Genomic DNA, 26506 nt, shown 5'->3' with positions numbered 1-26506 from the left:
TTCTGGTGGAATTTCCAGGTTCCTCTAAATATATAATTATGTCATCCGCGAACAGGGATAGTTTAAGTTCCTCTTTTCTAATTCGTATCCCTTTAATTTCTTTGGTTTGTCTAATTGCTCTGGCTAGAGTCTCAAGAACAATGTTGAATAGAAGTGATGAAAGAGGGCATCCCTGCCTTGTTCCAGTTTTTAGGGGGAATGCTTTCAGTTTTTCACCATTTAGAATGATATTGGCCTTGGGCTTAGCATAGATGGCCTTCACAATGTTAAGGAATGATCCCACTACCCCAATTTTTTCTAGTGATTTGAGCATGAAGGGATGCTGTATTTTATCGAATGCTTTTTCTGCATCTATTGAAATAATCATGTGATTCTTAACTTTTAGTCTGTTGATATGGTGAATGACCTTTATTGATTTCCGGATGTTGAACCAACCTTGCATTCCTGGGATAAAACCCACTTGATCGTGGTGCACTATCTTTTTAATATATTTTTGTATGTCATTTGCTAAAATTTTATTGAGAATTTTTGTGTCGATGTTCATTAAGGATATTGGTCTGAAATTTTCTTTCCTCGAAGTATCTCTGTCTGGTTTAGGTATCAGGGTAATATTGGCTTCATAGAATGAGTTTGGGAGGGTTCCCTCCTCTTCTATTTTATGGAATACTTTGAGGAGTATTGGAATGAGCTCTTCTTTTAAAGGTTTTGTAGAACTCGGCTGAGAACCCATCTGGTCCCAGACTTTTTTTTGTTGGTAGGCTTTTGATGACCTCTTCTATTTCATTGCTTGAATTGATTTATTTAAGTTGTGTATGTCCTCCTCATTCAGTTTAGATAATTCATATGTCTTTAGAAACTTGTTGATGTCTTCGAGGTTTTCTGTTTTGTTGGAGGATAGATTTTCAAAATAGCTTGTAATTATGTTTTGTATTTCACTCGTGTCTGTTGTGATATTTCCTTGTTCATTCTGAATTTTAGTAATTTGAGTTTTCTCCCTCTTTCTCTTTGTTAGCGTGGCTAAGGGTTTATCAATTTTGTTTATTTTTTCAAAGAACCAACTATTTATTTTGTTAATTTTCCCGATTGTTTCTTTTGTTTCAATTTTGTTGATTTCAGCTGTAATTTTAACTATTTCCTGTCTTCTACTACTTTTGGTGTTGGTCTGCTCTTTTTCTAGGGCTTTGAGCTATAATGTTAAGTCATTTATTTGTTGATTTCTACTTCTTTTGTTGAATGCGCCCCAGAAATAAATCTTCCTCTAAGTATTGCTTTCATAGTGTCTCAGAGATTTTGGTATGATGTGTCTTTGTTCTCATTTACTTCTAAGAATTTTTTATTTTCCCTCCTGATGTCTTCTGTTATCCATTCATCATATAATAGCGTATTATTTAATCTCCAAGTATTGGAGAAGTTTCTGTTTTTTATTCGGTCATTTATTTCTAATTTCAATTCATTATGATCTGATAGAGTACAAGGTAGTATCTCTATCTTCTTGTATTTGCTAACAGTAGCTTTGTGGCATAAAACGTGGTCTATTTTAGAGAAGGATCCATATGCTGCTGAGAAGAAAGTGTATTCATTCTTTGTTGGATGGTATATTCTATATAAGTCAGTTAAGTCTAAATTGTTGATTGTGTTATTGAGATCTATGGTTTCATTGTTCAATTTTTGTTTGGACGATCTATCCAGTGGTGAGAGAGGTGTGTTAAAATCACCTAGTATTATTGTGTTGTGGTCTATTTGATTTCTGGAATTGAGAAGGATTTGTTTGACGTATATGGATGAGCCAATGTTCGGGGCATAGATATTTATGATTGTTATGTCTTGCTGATTTATGCTTCCCTTAAGCAGTATGTAATGTCCTTCTTTATCCCTTCTGACTAGTTTTGGCTTGAAGTCCACATTATCTGAAATGAGGATGGATACTCCAGCTTTTTTGCTGTGTCCGTGTGCATGGTATGTTTTTTCCCATCCTTTCACCTTTAGTCTATGGGTATCTCTTTCTATGAGATGGGTCTCTTGCAGGCAGCAAATTGTTGGATTTTTCTTTTTAATCCAATCTGCCAGTCTATGTCTTTTGATTGATGAGTTCAGACCATTAACATTCACGGTCATTATTGCGATATGATCTGTATTCCTAGTCATTGGACTCATTTTTGTTTTTTGACATGATTTGGTTTCTCCTTTATTTGGCTATTCCTTTAGGCTAGTTCCTCCCGTTGGTGATTTACATCATTGTTTTTCATCTCTTTCTCATGGAATATTTTGCTGAGAATGTTCTGTAATGCTGGCTTTCTTTTTGTAAATTCCTTTAGCTTTTGTTTATCATGGAAGGATCTCAGCTCATCGTCAAATCTGAAAGTAAGTTTTGCTGGGTATAGAATTCTTGGTTGGCATTCATTTTCTTTCAGTGTTTGGTAAATGTTGTTCCAGGCCCTTCTAGCTTTTAGGGTCTGGATTGAAAAATCTGCTGATATTCTTATTGGTTTCCCCCTGAATGTAATTTGATTCTTTTCTCTTGCGGCCTTTAAAATTCTGTCTTTATTTTGAATATTAGGTATTTTCATAATAATGTGCCTTGGTGTAGGTCTGTGTAATTTTGCATATTTTGAGTCCTATAAGCCTCTTGTACTTGGTTTTCCATTTCATTCTTCAGATTTGGGAAATTTTCTGATATTATTTCATTGAATAGATTGTTCATTCCTTTGGTTTGTTTCTCTAAGCCTTCCTCAATCCCAATAATTCTTAAATTTGGCCTTTTCATGATATCCCATAATTCTTGTAGATTCTGTTCATGATTTCTTACCATCTTCTCTGTTTGGTCAACCTTGTTTTCAAGATTAAATATTTTGTCTTCAATATCTGAGGTTCTGTCTTCCAGGTGTTCTATCCTATTGGTTCTGCTTTCTATGGAGTTTTTAACTTGGTTTATTGTTTCCTTCATTTCAAGGATTTTTGTTTGTTTGTTTTTTTTTTTTCAGTATCTCTAACTCTTCATTGAAATGTTCTTTTGCTTCCCTTGTTTGCTCTTTTAACTGTTGATTGATGCGTTCATTTAATGCCTGCATTTGTTCTTTCATCTCCTCGTTTGCTTCCCTGATTGTTTTAATTATGTACATTCTGAACTCCCTTTCTGACATTTCTTCTGCTGTGCTGTCATTAGGTTTTATTGATATAGTATCTAGGTTTGTTTCGGACATTTTCTTCCCTTGTTTTCTCATATTGGTCAGATGTCAGTGGGACTCTGTGATATTGTAGATTTCTTCTGTTGGCTTATAGTGTCCCTGTAGATTTCCAGTGTATCACCTACCAGCCTTCAGTAGCCAGAAGTCTTGGATTAACCTGATAATGTAGTGCTTCCAAAGAACGCTGCCCCTAGCCTGCTACTGGTTCCAGGGAGAGATACCTAGAGAGGTCTCTTGTTGCCCAGCTCTGGTCCCAGAGGCTGCTTGCAGGTCGGAGGTCTCCACTGGCTTCGGGACTTGTGCCTGGCTCTGTGTAGACAGGCTCTCACTGGGTGGTTTGCCCTGAGAAGCTAGCCTAGAGAGGCGCCTCCCGCCGGAGGTGGCTGGGCTGCTTGGGGAAGTCCCTGGTGCCCTGTGCTGGTCACTGAAGCAACCTGCGGGTGGGCCAGAGCTGGCAGCGGGGCGGGCCGGACCTGGCCAGGGCGGGCCAGAGCTGGCCGCGCTGCTCCTGTGCAGAAAGGCTCTCACTGGGGGACCTGCTCTGCGAGGCTGGAGATTCTGTCCCTGTGGGAGTAGCTCACCGCCAGAGTGCACAGAGCTGCCTGGGGGAGACTCTATCTGCCCTGTCCTACTCTAATAAGCCACTCAAATCCGGGCCTGCTACCCAGCTGAGCTTCACTGGGTAGGGGAGCCTCACCCCGTGGTTCTATTTTAGTCTGATTCTCTCAATGCCTCCCCTTCTTGAATCCTGGGTTCTGGAGCGACTGGAGATGCAGTCACTCTCTAGTCCGACATCTTGGATCGCCCCATGGAAAAAGCCTGCAGCTGGAGGGGGAAAAGGCTGCCTGGAGAGGTCTCTGGCTGCCCAGCCCTGGTCCCAGAAGCTGCTTGCGTATCGGAGGTCTCTCCTGGCTTGGGGACTTGTGGCTGGCTCTGCGTCGAGAGGCTCTCACTGGGTGGTCTGCCCCGAGAAGCTAGCCTAGAGAAGCGCTTCCCACCGGAGTGGGCTGGGCTGCTTGGGGAAGTCCCTGATCAATATTTTGCAGAAGTATTGCTTCAAGAACGAACATCATAAGTTAACTTAGAATAGTAAGCCATCACCTATAGAACAGATAATGTAAACCCCATTTAGATAAAAGGGAGGTAAATAACTGTAAAGTCATAGACATTGAAGTTAAAGCCCAGTACTCTTACTTTATGACTGGTGAGACTGTCTTGCTTGATGGTTAAGATCAAACTTAGAGATTGAGATTAAATACAGAGGTCAAGAAAAGTCTATATTTGGGTCTTGCCTTCACAGTCAGCCTGAACCCAGGGAACAATAGGACTTCTCCAAGGAGCTTTGCAACTCTGGGTCACACAACCTCCTGACCAAGGAGATTGATGAGGCCACTAGAGGAAAAGCCACTCAGTGCACCTGCTGCAGAGGAGGGTCATGGAAAAAAGGGAGACATCCCTAATGCTTTCAAGGAAAGCCATGTCATCGAGAAGACCCTGCCTAGCCAAATGGCACTAATGGAGCTAAGAAGCTGCTCTTAAGTTCTCTATGAGTGACCCCTGTGGAAACTCAGCTGACTCTTTAACAGACAGGAACAGGTCACTTTGACCAGCTTGATCTTAAACACCTAGCAAATCAGTTAAAACCAAACTATAGCCATTCTTGGGCATTTAAAAATAATAGTAACTATCAAGAGAAACTGCCAGAGTCAGAAGTTTTTAGTCAGTTTAAGGCCTACAGACAGAGGTAGGCTTAATCTATGCTAGTAACAGAAGTATAGAGATCTCTACTAAATGTTGTATTCACATTCCTGATAACCTAGACAATGTTAAAGCTCCCAAATAAAGACCTGTCCTCTCCATCCTTTGCTAGGCCTTGTTATGGGAACAACTTCTCAGTTCTTCCACCCCCTGGTGAGGAATTATTGACTTCTGTCATCTTTATAATATGCACTAGCATGTTCCAGATCCTGCAGCATTTATATTGTATCAATCTCATTTCAGTACTCATGTCTTTTTGTTCTTCTCCCATAGATGCACCCATCCCCAGATGCCTTTATAGCCTGCTCTCCCCGCAACCGGACTTCTACCATGAACCCCTCAATTGACCCGATTTCTAAAAAGGAACCTCCAAACTGCTTGCCCCACGCTGCCCACTTCCAGCTCGAAGAAGTCAGATTGGTCATCACCCCTTTTCCCTACAGCAGTGAAGGAGTTCCTAGTATTAGAGGGGTAAATGAAGTCAGAACTGGGGACAGGCTATTAATGCAAAAATAGGGGATCAATCAAATCGAGAAAATGAAGTCCATGAAAATCATCTGCCTTTGGAAGCCTGGGAGGAGAATGAACTTTTTACATCTCACCTGCAAAACCAACCCCTGTCACCTAGGCAGGAAGGAGAGAGAAGGCTTCAAAAAGAACTGGATAGCAAGATTTTTTTATTTTTATTTATTTAATTTTTATTTTTTTTGATAGTAAAATGGAGTCAATTTATAAACAAAATACTGATATTCATAATTCAACATAAAATCTTTGGATATGGTGTTTTGAATTTGCATTTGTAATGAATAGAATATTAATTTTTAATTTGAAAACATTTTAAAATTTAAAATATTTTTGTTCTGGACATTGATTCCAGGACTTCACTCATGCTAAGCATGTGCTCTACCACTGAGCTACACACCAGACCAGATGATTACTTTTTAAAAAGCCAGCAAGGTAGCCCTGAATAATCTTTCACAAAAGTCTTTAGGGACACCAAAAACCCTATGCTAGCTGGGAACGGTGGCTCATGTCTGCAATCCTAGTGGCCTGGGAGGCTGAGGCAGGAGGATTGCGAGTTCGAAGCCAGCCTCAGCAACTTAGGGAGGCACTAAGAAACTCAGCAAGACCCTGTGTCTAAATAAAATATAAAAAAGGGCTGGGGGTGTGGCTCTGGTCAAAAGCCCCTGGGTTGGAAAAAAAAAAAAAAGCCCACAACCAACCTCACACTAACAAACACGTGCCTTATAGTCTTCAAAACCTCTGGGCCAACACGCCTCCCTCCTCAGTGGTCCCCGTACTTGGTGTCACCAGAGAGCCCTGGGCCTCCGCCGAGCTCCTGACTCAGTGGATCCAGGACCCAAGAACCTCTTTCCACAAGTTCCCAGGCAATGCTTTGCAGCTGGTCCAGGGACCAGACTTCGAGGACCAGGGTGCAGCTCCAGAGGGGCAGGGCCTCCAGCTTTGCGTCTGAGCTGCTTCCTTGGCCCTGAACCCCGTCTCCAGCATGTGAATGACCTGCAGCGCCTGCCCTGGGAGTCTGTCCAGGACCAGAGGGATGGATGGGCAAAGCCCCGGAGACGAGACACCACTGTTATGGGTCCAACGCGGCTACGGAGCCCGGGGCCTCTTACTCTCTGTGCCCTCGGCCAGGTCCTCAGAACTCCCGATGTCACCAGCTCTTCCTGTCCTTCCCCACCTTCTACCAGCAACAGAGGCTGGCTGTGAGGAGCGTCTGTGTCACTGGCCACATGGAAAGCGCCGTCTCGGGGGTCTTCACGCGGTGGGGGACGGATGCCGAGGCAGAGGTGGCCAGCCTGTGTGCGGCTGCCTCTCCACCTGGCCTGCGGCCACCTGGACGTCAGTACTCAGTACTCGGAGTGGCTGTGCTGCTTCAGAGCCCAGTGCCCCCTGCAGGACGGATTGCCAGGGAGAAGGCACCACCCCCGGGGGGGCTTGTCGCAGAGAACCAGATGCAACCCCCTGCCACCCTCCCAGGTCAAGGCTGCTGCCTGGTGAGGACCTGGGCACTTGCAGGACCCGGCGGCTCTTCCCTGGCCGTCCTTGTGGGAGGGGCGGCAGCCGGCTCCTTTCAGCTGGCTCGGGGACCTGGGACAGTGGGAGGACGCAGCTGGGCTTCTCTAAGACCCACAGGAGGAGGCAGACGGGGCCTCCGGCTGGGTTCCTCGGCTCCGGTTTCCTAGTCCCTGCGTTCTGGCCAGACCTTGTCCGGGAGGAGCCCACACGTTTGATTGGCAGGTGAACAGGGAGAGACCCACGGCTGGGAAGACGAAGAGGGGAAACCTCGGCCTTCTCTTTGTACAGCGAGCCCTGACTCCATAAGGAGATAACGGCGGAGCGTGCTTTAGGCTCTGTGGGACTCCTTAGACCTTGAAGAATGCCTGGTCAAACCGTCGGAGATGCATATTCTCTCTCCTACCAACAAGTGAGATGGGCACTGCCAGGGTTAGAACAGCAGCTCAGCAAATTTGGAGCTCTGGGTTGGCATTTTTATAATTCTTTAGGTCTTTCTCTTTCTCTCATGGTTGCAATGTAGTTGCAGCAGCACCAACCATCACATTCTCTCTTCAGAGGACTCATATCAGGAAGACAGGAAGCAGAAGGGAAAGTTTCTCTTCTTTCATTACAGAGCAAAATCTCACCAACCTTTCTCTGTAGACTTGGGGTATGCCAGACTGAGTCACTCTCTCTCCCAAGCCGGTAGCTGGCAAACTGGGTTAACCATCTTGGCTTCAGCCACACAGTTAGATCATATCTTGGAACTAGAACAAATTCTGGGTCTGTTCATAAGGAGGAAGGAGGGATGGTTTCTTTCAAAAACATAAGGAGGCATCTTCGATTCAGCAGAGCAGACACCAGACACTGCTGGACGCAGGAAATACGCCTAGAAGCCCCTGTGCTCAAAGCACCTGGGGGCACACGGGCAGGAAATAAAACTTCAGAGGCAGGGCCATCACGGGCATGGCGAGGGCAGGAAAGCCCGACCAGCCACAGGGCGGCCTGGGGGTGCGGAGCGCAGCCAGGCAGCTCCAGCAAAGCAGAGGGGCTGGGCCACGCCCTGGGCAGGGATGATGGAGGGGGGTTCCGCGCAAGCCTTGGCCCAGCGGGGGAAGGTGGCGGGAGCCTGGAGGGCTGGTGAGCGGTTGGCGTGTGGGAGGTGCTGAGTGGCTGGGGTCTGGACATCATCCCGTGGGAAGCCACCCAGCCAGGGAGTAACTCAAGGAGATATGGATCTGAGGAACCGCGGCCCGGAGGCAGGTGAACCTGCCGAGTTGGCGGTGGCCTTGCCGAGGGTGGAGACTGCGGAGCAGAGGCTGCCGACGAGGCGTGAGGAGTGACAGGATGCCCGGGGTGGGCACTGCTCACTCAGTTGATGAGCAGAGGCCTGGGGAGCCGCTGCCGCCGGCCCGCACCCAGCTCCCGAGACCCCTCTGTGCTGCTCGGGAGTCGGCCTCCTCCTGAGGCTGAGGCGGATGGACGCCTGCAGGGGACCGGCACGGCTCCTGGGCCCAGGGAGGGGGCCTTCCTGGCCCAGGTGGGGCAGAGCCGGCTTCCTTTCTCAGAGTCGCCTACGGGGTGGTGGGGACCCAGGCCTGGCCTGCGCCCCGGGGGTCCTGGTGCCCACAGAGGCAGCAGCGCTCTCCTGATCCTCACATCCCAGCCTGAGACCCATGGCCCACTGGCCGCCAGGAGGCAGCGGCCTTTCCCTTTAGGACAAAGGGATCAGACGCATCTCCAGGCTGCAGAACGTGGAGGCAGGAGGCGCGGGGCCAGCCTTGCAGCCTTCCTGCTGGGCGGCTGGCAACGGGCCTTGCTTGTCCTGAGTCACCCTGGGAAGCCGCCCCAGCCTGGGTTCCTTGGGGGGGACGGCAGGCCCGGGCCCCCTTGCTGCGGCTGGCCGCTCCGTGTGGGCGGCTGTCACTCCTCCTGAGCTTAGGGGCTTAAGGGCAGAGAGGCTGAGACAGGTGCTCGGTGAGCCGGGGCCAGCCCCACGCCCGGCCCGGCTCCAGGGCCGCCTGGCCATCCCGTGGCCCTGTGCGCACCCTACTCGGCTCGCCTGGGGGCCGCGCTGCGCACCTCACCCAGCACGTTCCAGACCAGCTCCAGACCAGCTCCAGGCAGCAGGAAGCCACTCTCAGTGAGCAGCGAAGGCACGTGGCACTTGGAGGGGGCCTGAGCCATCGAGGAAAAGGGTCGGTGGGAGCTGTGACAGAGGCGGACGGCCACCAGACGCCACCAAGTGGCCAGCTCGAGAGACCAGGGGACACCGGGTCCTCAGGGCGTCTTTGAATCCCTCTGCGTGGGGTTAGGGGCGGAGCTCAGCGGAGGGCTGGTGAAGTCCTGGCCTAAAGGCCCAGCACTGAAAAGGGCTGAGGTCCACGCAGCCAGCGGGCCTGCACCCCCGGAGAAGGGCGGGCTCCCAGGCACCGGGCCATGCAGCCTGAGGGGCCTGGAGGGCAGGCTGGGCGGCAGCGAGGGTGACGTCTGCAGGCACCGGAGCTTCCCTGGCTCACTCGCCACCTGGAACAGCAGCTGTTTGGTTGTTGGGCAATCTCAGGGTTCACCGTGGCCAAGGGATCAGCATGGCTGGCTTGTTCAAGTCAGTACCGGGGCTGGAACCCTGGGCCTCCTGCTTGCCAGGGAGCCGGGAAGCGCCCCTTTTTATTTTTTATAAAAAAGAAAATGGGGGAATGTAAGGAATCTGACTTCCCCCACCACCTGTCAATCTGCATTTGCCCACCTCTCTGGTTACAGGAATTTCCGGCTTTTAGCTGCCCTAATTTTCCTGCCTCCCATGTTACGTTCTAATACGTCATTGGTCCATCAGTCAGTCTGTAAGAATTCTCCTCCACAATTGGTTCCTCTCAGGCCCCAAATTCCTATGGTCTAAGAGAAACGTTGTGCCATGCTCTCTCTTTCTTCCCTTTCCCCCAGCAGACTTGAATGTCTGCATAAAATAAAAGTTCCTTGTGTGAGACCTGTATCTGTGGAGCGTTTTCTGGGAGCTAGCAATGAACCATAACTGCTCCTAACAACATGCATATAATACATGAATGAAAATATAATTGTACTATGAAGTAATCATTCCTTTGTCTTTTCTATTTCTTGACACTTAAAAGTGCATAAAGCAGCTGGGAATAGGGGTGTATGCCTGTAATCCCAGTGACTTGAGAGGCTGACCCAGGAGAATTGCAGTTTCTTTCCTCAGTAAGACCAGGTATGAAAAATATAAAATAAAATGGCTACATATGTAGCTCAGTGCTAGAGTGGCCTGGAGTCAAGCCCCAGTATCACAATCAAACAAGAAATTCTGTTAAGTAGAGGATTCGTCACCCCATGTTTATTTGAAAAAAATAAAAAACATGTAAAAAAGCAATGTGTCACAAAGTGATTTCAGACTCATGGGAGGCAGGAAGGTTTGAAGACAATGGGGTCAGGAGAGAATGAAGACAAGGTCAGACTGCTGTCTCTACTGGGGATTCCAGGTCAGGCACAGGGTCTCAGGAAGCCAGCAGAGAGGACCAGTTCGGTGGAGTCACTGAACCAGGAGTGACCAGGTCCTGAGGAAGCACTGTCTCTGTGGAAGAAGGAGAGCCAGGCAGGACCTTCCATGACATGCAGAGGCAGGACAGGGGTCCTTCCTGAAGTGTTGTCACCTGCTCTTCAGCTCAGGAGTCCTGCAGAAGGCAGACGACAGTGGTGTTTCAGTCTCCACTTTGCTAATGGCTTCTTTCCCCTCTCAGGGTCTACCATCACAGCATTGCAGTAAGAAGAAACAAAATTATCAATTCTCCCTGAGCCAAAGCGACTTCAGAGCACAGGCCTTCCATTAAATGGAAAGAAGGTACAGTGCACGCTGCCTAAAAAAGAAATTTGGATCCAAAATCTTTCTCAGCATTTCTGTCTCAGGTCTTAACACCTCTACTTTCTGAGGTAGGGAAAGCAAATCTGTCTCTGAGAGAGGATTAAAGGACCTCACCTGTTGGCTGAAGTCCAGAGTGTCCTAGGGAAGAGAAGAAGAGATGGATACTTAAAGACCTGGAAGTAAATCTGACCCCAACAATCATATGCCCAGCCTCCAACCTGCCACCTTCCATTTCTTCCACACCACAGCCCACACCAGCCTAGGCAGAGAGGGGAGCACAAACTGAGAGCAGGTGGCCAGGAAGCTTCTGCAACACAAATGCGATGTGAAGTAGCTTTTCCTTCACTTGCTCCAGGTCCTTGATGCATATCTCTACTCTGGTTAGCCTTTCCATATCCATATAAGCCACAACCCTCTAGCTTTTGACATAGTAACCACAGACACTGAATTGTGAATTTCCAGGCCATCTGAGGTCCCCTAAGGAAAGAAAGGCTTCAGACATCGCCACTGACATAATGAGAACTGACCTTACCATGGCCCTATTTCGTCTCCCAGGGAAGCTATACAGACTCTCAGCTCCAGCAGGCTCCTTACCCTTCTGATTCCTGTAGTAGATGAACATCCCCAGCACAAGGAAGAGCAGACCCAGCACAAAGCCCCCTACTCCACTCAGCATCTTGCTTTGTGCAGATCCAGACTGTGCCCCTATAGAAGAAGCCAGAATTTTTCATTTTTTCCTAAACACAAATTTCTTCATTGAGACACAGATTCAGAGCTTTGAGGCTGGGGAAGAAGCCTGAACTACAAGTACTAGAACTGGTCATTCCAAGAAAATTAATTTGCTCATGCATTTAATTCATTAAAATCTCACAGCCCTGAATAACACCTGATGTATGAAATGTCTTAAGTAGCTTGTCTAGGGTGAGGAAGCTAAAGAAAGATCGGACTCCTGGATGTCAGCAAGGCCTTTACATTGCTTCTCTTCACAGATCCTGCAAGGAACAACCCAGAGATTCAGTCTAGACACATAGGTGCAGACCAGAGAGGCAGAGCAATCAGGCTGACCATGCCCCAAGACAGCATGGGAAGATACAAAGAAGGGAAAGTTTCTCTTTTGTCATTGGTCCCTAGGGGGTACAGGTGTTAGAAGCTATCACAAGACTACCCCCATGACTCAGTACATGAAAACACAGGGCAGGGAGAGGGGTAATCTGATACTCAGGGTAAACTCTGTCCCTTTCCTGATGGGCAGGAGTTGGTAAGGTCAGGAAGCTTCTCACTCACTCCATTCCACTGTGACAGGACTCATCAGGCTTGGGTGCTCCACCTGGCAGATGTAAACCTCTCCACTCTGAGGAACTGTTTCCAGCATCACCAGGACCTGGAAGGTCCAGTCTCCATTCTGGATCAGGCCTGTGGACACGACCCCAGCCTCCTCCTCCTGGCCATTCCGGAACCACCTGACTTCAATGTGGCCTGGGTAGAAGCCACTTACAGCGCAGACCAGGAGGTTGCGGTGCTGTAGAGGCTGCGTCTTTGTGGGATACACAGTCACCTTTGGCTTAACTAGGGCAGAAAAGGCAGAGAGAAAAAGTCAGGAAGGCAGAGGTGTCCTCCGTGGCTGGCTCCAGTTCTGCCTCTCTCTGTTCCCAGGTTCAAGTTTGGCAGTCCTGCTCATAATTGGCCATGGGCCCCACAGGCCTACAGCATGACACGTTAGAGCTGAGAGATGTGGAGGGAAATTATTTTGCTTGTTTCTTTCTATCTTTGTTTCAAAGCTTGAAAATAAGTATTCATTACTGAGGTAAAGTTTTCACAATTTTTTTGCAAAGCACACAGAACCTTAATTGAAAGTGTGGTTTTTGGATGTAGATCTTCTTGGTTCAAATCCAGGCTCTGCCTCTTAGTGGTTGATCCTGGGAATGTTTCTTACTTCTTTTTGTGCCTCTGTTTTCTCACCATAAGGGGGATAATACTGACTTTTCTTTCAGTGTTATAGGAGGATTCATGCACCTATAAATATATATAAAGTAGCTTAGGCTTCAATGTATTTCACCAATTTATTCTTCCTGATTTCTCTGAGAGAATATGAATCGAAGTTGTATGGATAGCCTGGGACCAAGGGAAGAGCCACAGGGAAGATGGATACTTGGGAATGCTCCTATGCTAGCCCTCATCTTCCAGTGTCAGAAGGAGCTCCACCCTGGGAAGCAGGACAGACAGGTGGTACTCTAAGGCTGAAATGCAGGAAATGCAAGAGGCCTGAGGAGAGGGAAGGCAGGGAGGAAAGTCCTGTCTTCAAGGACCTTATGTTTACACTCAGCTGAGGATCCCTCTCCCTTTATGTAACATGCATATCTATTATTAGGATAATTATCCTATTCTGACTTTCCCTCCTTGTAAACTGATATCTGTGGTCACGATAAGAGTCTGGGTTTCATAACATGTGAACTTCATTCATAGCACAATACCTCACACCACCCACTGCAACAAATGCTTTTAAGTAAAAGTGACAGGCAAAACATTTTCACAGTAACACTAAAGGATTGATTTAATATTGATGCTAAGTCATTACTAACAATATTGGAGCATATTTCATTAAATAAAATGAGAAAATTCTTAACATAGAAAGTAATAAATGGAAACAAAATATAAACAAAATATATTGACAAAGTGTTCAGAATTCTATACCAGATAACCCATAAAACCATTTCAAAAACAGTGAGAATCCCAGAGAGAAAAGATAATTCTTACTGTGGTAGCAACATTTGGCAAATAAATGTGAAAAAAAAAATGTTTGAGAACCTTAGAAATAAAAGAAAGAGAAAATAAAGTTTTAGAATATAAACTTTTGGACTACAATAGTCCCTTTATATCAGCAACTTCTGCATCCTAGTATTCACCTAACTTCAGATAACTAAATACAGCAGGAAAAAACTGTATTCATTCTTTATCTGTAGAGACTTTTTTCCTTGTTATTATTCCATAAGCAATACAGAATTACAACTATTCACCAAGCATTTACATTTGGTATTACAAGTAATCCTGAGATTCTGTCAAGTACACAGGAAGATGTGCATAAGTTATGAGCAGTTCCTAGAAGGTTTTTTACAAAGGACTTCAACATTCACACATTTCTGTATCCACTGGGATCCTAGAAATAAATTACCCTCTGCCCCATACCTGATGTTATGATTTGTACTAAATGCCCTCAAAAGGCCATGTGCTAAGGCCTTGTCACTAGTCTGGGCACTACGGGGAGGCAGTGGAATCTTTAGGAAGTAGGGCCTAGCAGAAGGAAGTTAGGTCATTGGCAGGGGTGTCCTTGGAGATGATATTGGGATATGGGTCCCTGGTCCCCTTTTGATTTGTAGGCACCATGAAGTAAGTAGCCTCCTCCCCCATGTCCTTCTGCCTGGATGAACTGTGTAGCCACAAGCCCAACACAAGCTAGCCAAGGGAAAAAGGAATGAAACCTTTGAGACCAGGGGACAAAATAACTCTCCTCCTTTTAAGTTGTTTATGGCAGGTATTTTGTCACTGACAGGGAGAGCTAACACACAAGGGAGGACTGTATTTGACAGATTTGAAACAAGATCTAACAAAGAAAAAAAGGGGGAAAATTGCGTTACAACTACACAAAGATTTAATATTCAGGATTACACATGGCTGCTGCCACTTTGAGACAACAGCCAGGCCCCGTAGGACCCCTGGCCGGACTGACTGAGCCCTGTCTCCAGGATCCCTCAGTCGAAAAATCACTTCCTGCCTACGGAGACCTCACATCAACTGACCTCACATCACATCAACTGGGGCCAGGAGCCCCAGACCGACTGCGCCCTATCACCTACATCCAAACTGACTAATTGCACCCCGCCTCCAGGACCCCTGCCTGACCAACTGCACCCCACCTCCAGGACCTCCAGCTGACCACGTCCACAACCCGAGCTGCTGCTCCCCATTTGCCAACACATTTGGAATCCAGAACGGCTATCTTGGATAATCCTGGAAGACGTATCTCCCATCTTTAGGTGGGGAAAATCCCATACTGAGATGCCTGCTGGAGATTTGAAGCTCATTGTCAGGTACCTCTCATGCATCAGGCTACTGAAGACTGGGAGGTTTGAATACTATATGACTGTTATACTGTAGATTTTCTTTTTTCTCCTTATTGAACAATTTTAAGTTTTTATTTCTTTACTTTTCTTGCTCTCTATTTCTTTTGTTTACCTGTTCCCTCAGAGTCTCTTTCTCCCTTTTTGCCTGCTAACAACCAATTTATTTTGATTATCCCCTTACCCTTTCTATTATCTAGAACCTCTGTACATTCTTTTCTTATCCCATTAACAGCTACATCCTATATCCCTCTGCATCCTCTTTGTCCTCCGTTAGAAACTGCAGATCTTATTGCAAATCTGTTTGTTATACTGAAAATAATATTTGAACTCATTCTGTTTATTATGACAATATTGTTAATGTCCTCATAGGGGCTACTTGGTCTAGGATTGCATACTGTCTGAATTAGGCACTGCTAATATTGATCTCCCACTTAAAGAAAGGGTTTTGGAAACCTATAGGGCCACTGTAAGCCTATAGGGGGGAATCTGCAATACCCCAGATCTGCACTGCTAGAGGGGAAGATACATGAACACCATGAAAAGGCAAGGGAAGAAAATGATACAAACAAATCTAGATTCTATATTAACAGAATCCAATGACTGTATGGTAGAAGAAATGTCAGAAAAGGACTTCAGATTATACATGATTAAGATGATGTGTGACGCAAAGGATGAGATAAGAGAGCAAATGCAGGCAATGAATGATAATACCAATAAGCAGTTGAAAGAGCAACTGCAGGAAGCAAAAGATCATTTCAACAAAGAGATAGAGATTCTAAAAAAAAAAAAAAAAAAACAAAAAAAAAACCAAACGGAAATCCTTGAAATGAAGGAAACAATAAACCAAATAAAAAACTCAATGGAAAGCATCACCAAAAGATTAGACCACTTGGAAAACAGATCCTCAGACAATGAAGACAAAATATTTAATCTTCAAAATAAAGTTGCCCAAACAGAGAAGATGGTAAGAAATCACGAACAGAATCCCCAATAACCATGGAACATTATGAAAAGACCAAATTTAATAATTATTGGGATTGAGGAAGGCACAGAGATACAAACCAAAGGAATGAATAACCTATTCAATGAAATCATATCAGAAAATTTCCCAAACCAGAAGAATGAAATAGGAAAATCAATTACAAGAGGCTTGCAGAACACCAAATGCACAGAATCACAACAGTTCCACACCAAGGCGCATTATAATGAAAATGCCTAACGTTCAAAATAAAGATACGATTTTGAAGGCTGTGAGAGAAAAGCATTACATTACATATAGGGGGAACCAACAAGGATATCAGCAGACTTCTCAACCCAGATTCGAAAAGCTAGAAGGGCCTGGAACAACATATTCCAAGCTCTGAAAGAACATGGTTGCCAACCAAGAATCCTTTATGCACCAAAACTAACCTTCAGATTTGAAGATGAAATAAAATCCTTCCATGATAAACAAAAGTTAAAAGAATTTACAAATAGAAAGCCTAAGCTACAGAAGGTTCTCAACAAAATATTCCATGAGGAGGAAAAGAAAAACAACAATGTAGGTCAGCAAAGGGAGGAACTACCTTAGAGAAAAACCACACAAAGGAGAAACCAAGCCAACTTAAAAACCAAAAATAAGCCCAAGTCACTGGGAATATAAATCATATCTCAATAATAACCTTGAATGTTAATGGCCTAAACTCATCAATCAAAAGACATAGATTGGCAGAATGGATTAAAAAGAAACAACCAACAATATGCTGCCTGCAAGAGACTCGTCTCATAGAAAAAGACATCCACAGACTAAAGGTGAAAGGACAGGAAAAAACCTACCATGCACATGGACTCAGTAAAAAAAGTGGGGGTTTCCATCCTTATATCAGATAAAGTGGACTTCAAGCCGAAGTTAGTCAGAAGGGGTAAAGAAGAACATTTCATACTGCTTAAGGGAAACATAAATCAGGAAAACATAACGATCGTAAATATTTATGCCCCAAACAATGGTGCATCCCTGTACATCAAACAAATCCTTCTCAATTCCAGGACTCAAATAGACCACAAAACAGTAATTATGGGCGACTTAAACACACCACTATCACCACTGGATAGATCTTCCAAACAAAAACCAAACAAGGAAACCATAGAGCTCAATAACACAATCAATAACCTAGACTTAATAGACATATTTAGAATATTCCATCCATCAACGTGTGAATTCACTGTCTTCTAAGAAGCACATGGAACCTTATCAAAAATAGACCATATGTTATGCCACAAAGCAGCCCTTAGGAAATTCAAAAAAATAGAGATACTGCCTTGTGTTCTATCAGATCATAATGGAATGAGAGTAGAAATCAATGACAAAATAAAAAACAGAAATTACTCCAACACCTGGACACTAAATAATATGCTATTGAATGAAACATGGATAACAGAAAACATCAGAGAGGAGATAAAAAAAAATTCTTAGAGGTCAATCAGAATGAAGATACAACATATCAAAATCTCTGGGACACTATGAAAGTGGTACTAAGAGGAAAATACATCGCATGGAGCACATTCCAGAAAAGAATGAAAAAACAACAACTAAATGACCTAACATTACAGCTCAAAACCCTAGAAAGAGAAGAACAGAATAATGGCAAAAGTAGAAGAAGAGAGGAAATAATTAAATCAGAGCTGAAATCAATGAAATTGAAACAAAAGAACAATTCAAAAAATTGACAAAACAAAAAGCTGGTTCTTTGAAAAAGTAAACAAAATAGACAAACCCTTAGCCACACTAACAAAGAGAAGGAGAGAGAAAATTCAAATTACTAAAATTCGAGATGAAAAAGGAAATATCACTACAGACACCACTGAGATACATAACTTCATGAGAAGCTGCTTTGAAAATCTGTATTCCAACAAAATAGAAAGTACCGAAGACATTGACAAATTTCTAGAGACATATGCTCCTCCCAAACTGAACCAGGAGGACATTCATGATTTAAACAGATCAATACCAAGCAATGAAATAGAAGAAGCCATTAAAAACCTACCATTCAAGAAAAGCCCAGGACCAGACAGATTCTCAGCCGAGTTCTACAAGACCTTCAAAGAAGAACTCATTCCAATACTTCTCAAAATATTCCACGAAATAGAAAAGGAGGGTACCGTACCGAACTCACTCTATGAAGTTAATATCACCCTCATACCCAAACCAGGAAAAGACACATCAAGGAAAGAAAATTTTAGACCAATATCCTTGATGAATATAGATGAAAAGATCATTAACAAAATACTAGCAAACCGTACCCAAAAACATATTAAGAAAATTGTGCACCACGATCAAGTTGGGTTCATCCCTAGAATGCAAGGATGGTTTAACATCCATAAATCAATAAACGTAATCCATCATGTCAATAGACTTAAAGATAAGAATCATATGGTTATTTTAATTGATGCAGAAAAAGCGTTCGACAAAATAGAACACCTCTTCATGCTCAAAACACTAGAAAAATAGGGATAGTAGGAGCATACCTGAACATTGTAAAGGCTATTTATGCTAAGCCCATGGCCAACATCATTCTTAATGGAGAAAAACTGAAACCATTCCCTTTAAAAATGGGCACAAGAAAGGGATGTCCTCTTTCTCACTTCTATTCAACATTGTTCTTGAAATACTAGCCAGAGCAATTAGACAGATTAAAGAATTTAAAGGGATACAAATAGGAAAAGAGGAACTTAAGCTGTCACTATTTGCTGATGACATGATTCTATATTTAGAGGATCCAAAAAACTCCCCCAGAAAACTTCTAGACCTCATCAATGAATTCAGCAAAATAGCAGGCTATAAAATCAACAAGCATAAATCAAAAGCATTTTTATACACAAGCAATGGAACATCTGAAAGGGAAATGGGGAAAACAACTCCATTTTCAATAGCCTCAAAAAAAATAAAATACTTGGGAATCAATCTAAGCAAAGAGGTAAAAGATCTCTACAATGAAAACTACAAAACATTGAAGAAGGAAATTGAGGAAGACCTTAGAAGATGGAAAGATCTCCCATGTTCTTGGATAGGAAGAATTAATATTGTCAAAATGGCCATACTACCTAAAGTGCTATAAAGATTCAATGCAATTCCGTTAAAATCCCAATGATGTACCTTACAGAAATAGAGCAAGCAATCATGAAATTCATCTGGAAGGATAAGAAACCCAGAATAGCTAAAGCAATCCTTAGCAGGAAGAGTGAAGCAGGGGGTATCACAATACCAGAACTTCAACTTCAACTTCAACTATGTACTATTCTACAAAGCAATAGTAACAAAAACAGCATGGTATTGGTACCACAATAGACAGGTAGATCAATGGTACAGAATAGAGGACACAAACACAAACCCAAATAAATACAATTTTCTCATACTAGACAATGGTGCCAAAAGTATGCAATGGAGAAAAGATAGCCTCTTCAACAAATGGTGCTGGGAAAACTGGAAATCCATATGCAGCAGAATGAAATTAAACCCCTATCTCTCACCCTGCACAAAACTCAACTCAAAATGGATCAAGGACCTGGAATCAGAGCAGAGACCCTGCATCTTGTAGAAGAAAAAGTAGGTCCAAATCTTCAATATGTCGTCTTAGGATCAGACTTCCTTAACAGAACTCCCATAGCACAAGAAATAAAAGCAAGAATTAATAACTGGGATAGATTCAAACTAAAAAGCTTTTTCTCAGGAAAGGAAACTATCAGCGATGTGAATAGAGAACCCCCAGATTGGGTGAAAATCTTTGCCACTCATACTTCAGATAGAGCACTAATTTCCAGAATATGTAAAGAACTCAAAAAACTCTACACCAAGAATGCAAAAAATCCAATCAACTAATGGGCTAATAAATAACAGACACTTCACAGAAGAAGATCTGCAAGCAATCAACAGATAGATGAAAAAATGTTCAACATCTCTAGTAATAAGAGAAATGCAAATCAAAACTACCCTAAGATTTCATCTGTCCCCAATTAGAATGGTGATTATCAAGAATACAAGCAACAATAGGTGTTGGTGAGGATGTGGGGAAAAAGGTACACTCATACATTCCTGGTGTGTTTGCAAATTAGTGCAGCCACTTGGAAAGCGTTGTGGAGATTCCTTAGAAAGCTTGCAATGGAACCATCATTTGACCCAGCTATCCCACTCCTTGGCCTATACCCAAAGGACCTTAAAATCAGCATAGTACTGAGATGCAGCCACATCAATGTTCATAGCTGCTCAAATCACAATAGCCAGATTGTGGAACCAAATTAGATGTCCCTCAATAGATGAATGGATAAAGAAACTGTGGTATACATACAAAATGGAATATTACTCAGCTATAAAGAATAATAAAATTATGGCATTTGCAGGCAAATGGATGAAATTGGAGGATATCATGCTAAGTGAGATAAGCCAATCTCGAATAACCAAAGGACAAATGATTTCGCTGATAAGTGGATGATGACACATAATGGAGGGTTGAAGGGGGGCAAAAATGGAGGAAGGAGTGACTGTATATAGAGAAAATAGCGGTGGGAGGGGTGGGCAGATGGAAAAAAATAACAGAATGAATCAAAAACTATTACCCTAGGTGTATGATTACACAAATGGTATGCCTTTACTCCATGTACAAACAGAAACAACATGTATCCCATTTGTTTACAATAAAAATAAATTTAAAAAATATTTATATTCAATCACTTAAAATATAAAATAGTAATATAGTTTTGTTAAGTAACAAAACTGTAACTCAAAGTCCAGTTTCAGCACCATTTCAACTAGGTAAACACCCACATCCTAGGAAAGCAAAGGAACAAGCCAAGAGACAGTAGGAAATTTAGAAGTAAACTAAGCCTCAAAAAAGGTCAGAGGTCATCCCACACCCCCTCACACTAAAGAATCTGATATTTGACTTTCAATGATATGCTGTGGAAACAAGTACAGCACACTGTGACCTGAGGGCCTATGGATTAAAAACGGTGTATGCCAAGGACAGTGTGTGACCAGCCTCCTCACATCATCCACCACCATTTCTCTCTCTCCTCAAGGAACGCTTGAGGGAAAACATTGTCACAATACCACTGAAGGTTTGATTTAATATTGATGCTAAATCATCACTAACAATACTGGAGTATGTTTCATAAATACAGTGCTAAAATTCTTATGGAAAGTAATAAATGGAAGCATAATATAAACAAAGATGATCAACACTGTTTTCAGAATCTTACTATCCTGAGAACCTTAAAATCACTTCCAAAACAGTGAGAACCTCAGAGATAAGAGATAATCCTTAGCATGGTAAGAACATTTGGCAAATATATGTAAACCTACACCCAAACTCAGACTCCTAAATTCTTCTTTCCCATGTGCCTCCATTCCCCCAGCCAAACTCCCTCCATGGCCAGCCCTGCACAGCCACTCACTACCATCTCCCATCTCCCATCTCCAATCTCCATGGGGACCACCAGGGCTAAGTGACACCCCCTTCCTGAGACCTCACTGCTCCTGTCCCAGCCCGGCTGTCACTCTGGGGTCAGGATTCACTCACCTCAGCAGCCCCACCACAGCACTGGCTCCCCAGCTCCAGCCCAGCACACTGACACAACATGGCGGACCTCAAGGCTGTTCCCACAGGCACCCTTAACTTCTCATCTCTCTCTCTTTCTCACATCACACACACACACACACACACACACACACACACACACACACACATTCTCTCTCACACATACACATTCTGTCTCATACACACACATTCTGTCTCACTATCTCTCACACACACCCACATTCTAACACACACAATCTCTGTCACACACATATTCTCTGTCTCTCTCTCACACACACCCAATGTTCTCTCTCACACAAACAATCTAAGAACACACATTCTCTCTCACACACACATTCTTTCTCTCTCTCTTCCTCACACTCACGTATTCTCTAACACACTCTCACACACACAACCCTCACTCTCTCCCTGGCCGCCCAGCCCCCACTCACCTCTCCGCTCCACAGTGAAGCTCTTGCCAATCTCGTAGTTGTGTCTGCACACAGTGTCCACCGCGGCCCGCGTCCGCTCCATGAAGTCCTCCAGGCTGTTCCATTTCTCAGCGTCCGGCCGCCCCAGCTCGGTCACGGCGCGGAACTCCCCCACGTCGCTGTCGAAGCGCACATTCTCCTCGCGGTTGTAGAAGAGTCTGGCCAGGAACCGCACCCGCTGCGTCCCGTTGTAGAAATGGCACTCAGCTGAAACTTGCTCCAAGAAGCGTGCTGTGGGGACAGGAAGGACCCTCTCACAAGGCAGCCCTGGGAGGACACTGACGTCCACACAGGGGGCCCTGGGCAGGTGAGATGTCGGGACGCCGAGGTGGGGGAGGCAGGGATAAGAAGGATGCCGCTGGAGGACCAGCCAGGGACAGGTCTGTTCCTAGGTCCCTCATTACCATGGCAATTCCCGCCATACAGGACTCGTCACCATGACCACTCCACCACAGGTTCCATGTGTTAAAACGACCAATGGAGGTAGAGCGGGCAGTGTTCTAGTTAGGTCTTCTAGAGTAACCAGTGGGGGGAAATTGGACAACATTAATCAGGTATCATAAGGTAACCGATGGGGGCAGACTGGGTGAGGTCTTCAGGAGGTCTGTGTAAGGACCACCACCACCACCACCATCCACATATTCCTGGAACATCAATCAGTAAAAACGAGGAAACTAAGAACACACACCAGAGGTCATGCAGGAAAGAGAAAGGTCACAAGTGTGGGGTTCTATTAACAGAGAACAGCAGGAATAGCTAAACGACAATAGGGTGCCACAGAAGGACTTTGAGGAGTGACATTTAAAATATCCCATGGAAGTTAAACAGATGTGAGCTAGAGGAAGTGTGGGGTATGTATATATTTGGGGGAAAGAAAGGCACATTCGGGAAAAAGTAATACCCTGTGATAAAGTTGAAACAATTGATGAACTTTTCCAAGAAACAGAAACAATGGGGCACCAAAGCACAGTCAGGGAAGAAATCATAGGGAGTAGGACGCTTGAACGCCCATGGTAGATGTCAAAATTTTGGATTTATACTATGTAAAGAGGTTTGGGGAGATTAAAATCATGATCAAACACAGGTCTACAATCCCTTATGTGACTTTCGGAATCCAGAAAGCTCAACAAACCACATCACTTAAAAAATGTTGGGGGCAATCCAAGATGGTGGACTAGAGGGTGACTGCATCTGCTGTCACTCCAGAACCCAGGATTCAAGAAAGGGAGGCATTGAGAGACTCAGACTAAAATAGAGCCATGGGGTGAGTCTCCCCCACTGGGTGAAGCTCAGCCCGGGTGGCAGGCCCAGTCAGGGGTGGGTTTTCAGAGCAGGGCAGGGCAGCTAGAGTCTTCCCCAGGTAGCCCTGCTCCCTCTGGTGGCAGGTCCCTTTCATGGCCAGCTTCTTGGAGCAGACCGCCCAGTGAGAGCCTTTCTACACAGAGCCAGCTTCAAGCCCTAGAACCAGTAGTGGGCTAGGGGCAGCTTTCTTCAGAAGCACTGCATTATCAAGTTCCTCCAAGACTTCAGGCTACTGAAGGCTGGGAGGTAATATACTGGAAATCTACAGGGACACTATAAGCCAATAGAGAAAATCTGCAACACCTCAGATTCCCACTGACATCTGACCAATGTGAGAAAACAAGGGAAGAAAATGTCCCAAACAAACCTAGATACTATATCAATAAAACCCAATGACAGCACAGCAGAAGAAATGTCAGAAAGGGAGTTCAGAATGTACATAATTAAAACAATCAGGGAAGCAAATGAGGAGATGAAAGAGCAAATGCAGGCATTGAAGGAAGAGATGAAAGAGCAAATGCAGGCATTAAATGATCGCACCAATCAACATTTAAAAGAGCAAATATGGGAAGCAAGAGATCATTTCAATAAAGAGTTAGAGATACTGAAAAAAAACAAACAGAAATCCTTGAAATGAAGGAAACAATAAACCAAGTTAAAAACTCCATAGAAAGCATAACCAATAGGATAGAACACCTGGAAGACAGAACCTCAGACATTGAAGACAAAATATTTAATCTTGAAACCAAAGTTGACCAAATAGAGAAGACAGTAAGAAATCATGAACAGAATCTATAAGAATTATGGGATATCATGAAAAGGCCAAATTTAAGAATTATTGGGATTGAGGAAGGCTTACAGAAACAAACCAAAGGAATGAACAATCTATTCAATGAAATAATATCAGAAAATTTCCCAAATCTGAAGAATGAAATGGAAAACCAGGTACAAGAGGCTTATAGGACTCCAAATATGCAAAATTACAAGAGACCCACACCAAGGCACATTATTATGAAAATACCTAACATACAAAATAAGACAGAATTTTAAAGGCCGCGAGAGAGAAGAATCAAATTACATTCAGGGGGAAACCAATAAGAATATCAGCAGATTTTTCAATCCAGACCCTAAAAGCTAGAAGGGCCTAGAACAACATTTACCAAGGCCTGAAAGAAAACGGATGCCAACCAAGAATCTTATACCCAGAAAAACTTACCTTTAGATTTGACGACGAAATAAGATCCATCCATGATAAAGAAAAGCTAAAGGAATTTACTAAAAGAAAGCCAGCATTACAGAACATTCTTAGCAAAATATTCCAGGAGGAAGATGTGAAAAACAACGATGCAAATCAGCAGCAGCAGGAACTAGCCTAAAGGAATACCCAAATAAAGGAGAAACCAAATCATGTCAAAAAACAAAAATGAGTCAAATGACTGGGAATACAAATCATCTCGCAATAATAACCCTGAATGTTAATGGCCTGAACTCATCAATCAAAAGACATAGACTGGCAGATTGGATTAAAAAGAAAAATCCAACAATATGCTGCCTGCAAGAGACTCATCTCATAGAAAGAGATACCCACAGACTAAAGGTGAAAGGATGGGAAAAAACATACCATGCACATGGACACAGCATGAGTATCCATCCTCATTTTAGACGAGATTGGGCGCGTTTAGGGTGCTATGGCCGTAGACCATCCTCATTTCAGATAATGTGGACTTCAAGCCAAAACTAGTCAGAAAGGATAAAGAAGGACATTACATACTGCTTCGGGGAAGCATAAATCAGCAAGACATAACAATCATAAATATCTATACCCCGAACATTGGCACATCCATGTACATCAAACAAATCCTTCTTAATTCCAGAAATCAAATAGACCACAATGCAATAATACTAGGCAATTTTAACACACCTCTATCACCACTGGATAGATCCTCCAAACAAAAATTGAATAAAGAAACCATGGATCTCAATAACACAATCAACAATTTAGACTTGACGGACATATATAGAATAAACCATCCAACGAAGAACGAATACACTTTCTTCTCAGCAGCACATGGATCCTTCAAAAATAGACCATGTTTTATGCCACAAAGCTACTGTTAGCAAATACAAGAAGATAGAGTTACTACTTTGTATTCTATCAGATCATAATGGATTGAAATTAGAAATAAATGACAGAATTTAAAAAAAATTAACTTCTCCAATACCTGGATATTAAATATATGCTATTATATGATGAATGGATAACAGAAGACATCAGGAGGGAAATAAAAAAATTCGTAGAAGTAAACAAGAACAAACACATCATATCAAAATCTCTGGGACATTATGAAAGCAGTACTTAGAAGAAGATTTATTTCATGGGGCCCATTCAACAAAAGAAGTAGAAATCAACAAATAAACGACTTAACACTACAGCCCAAAGCCCTAGAAATAGAAGAGCAGACCAACACCCAAAGTAGTAGAAGACAGGAAATAGTTAAAATTACAGCTGAAATCAACAAAATTGAAACAAAAGAAACAATCGGAAAAATTAACAAAATAAATAGTTGGTTCTGGGAAAAATAAACAAAATTGATAAACCCTTAGCCACACTAACAAAGAGAAAGAGGGAGAAAACTCAAATTACTAAAATTCGGAATGAACAAAAAAATATCACAACAGACATGAGAGAAATACAAAACATAATTAGAAGCTATTTTGAAAATCTATACTCCAACAAAACAGAAAACCTCGAACATCAACAAGTTTCAAGAGACATATGAATTACCTAAACTGAACGAGAGGGATATACACAACTTAAATAAATCAATTTCAAGCAATGAAATAGAAGAGGTCATCAAGCCTACCAACAAAAAAAAGTCTGGGACCAGATGGGTTCTCAGCCGAGTTCTACAAAACCTTTCAAGAAGAGCTCATTCCAATACTCCTCAAAGTATTCCATAAAATAGAAGAGGAGGGAACCCTCCCAAATTCATTCTATGAAGCCAATATCACACTGATACCTAAACAAGACAGAGGCACATCGAGGAGGGAAAATTTCAGACCAATATCCTTAATGAACAGCGATGCAAAAATTCTCAACAAAATTTTAGCAAATCGTATACAAAAATATATTAAAAAGATAGTGCAGTATGATCAAGTGGGTTTTATCCCAGGGATGCAAGGTTGGTTCAACATCTGGAAATCAATAAATGTCATG

The 26506-nt window shown here is 43.5% G+C and overlaps 1 protein-coding gene across 2 annotated transcripts in view; it reads right to left on the bottom strand.

Moving 5' to 3' along the window:
* LOC306666044 (H-2 class II histocompatibility antigen, E-S beta chain-like) overlaps positions 1-26506 on the bottom strand; it is a 100645-nt gene that overhangs the window by 66123 nt on the left and 8016 nt on the right. Inside the window, exons 2-6 of one of the 2 annotated variants that reach the window (XM_079147853.1) lie at positions 21949-22218; positions 12115-12396; positions 11425-11535; positions 10945-10968; positions 10282-10642 (exon numbers count right to left, since the gene is read on the bottom strand). In XM_079147853.1, coding sequence (XP_079003979.1) covers positions 10629-10642; positions 10945-10968; positions 11425-11535; positions 12115-12396; positions 21949-22218 — 701 coding nt within the window. In that variant the 3' untranslated portion in view covers positions 10282-10628. Of the gene's footprint in view, positions 1-10281; positions 10643-10944; positions 10969-11424; positions 11536-12114; positions 12397-21948; positions 22219-26506 lie in introns of those variants that run through there. The other variant, XM_079147854.1, reaches the window with a different exon arrangement.

Source organism: Sciurus vulgaris, assembly GCF_902686455.1.
Source record: "Sciurus vulgaris genome assembly, chromosome: 7".
Classification (NCBI taxonomy): Eukaryota; Metazoa; Chordata; class Mammalia; order Rodentia; family Sciuridae; genus Sciurus; species Sciurus vulgaris.
This window is presented reverse-complemented; position numbering and strand designations above follow the sequence as displayed.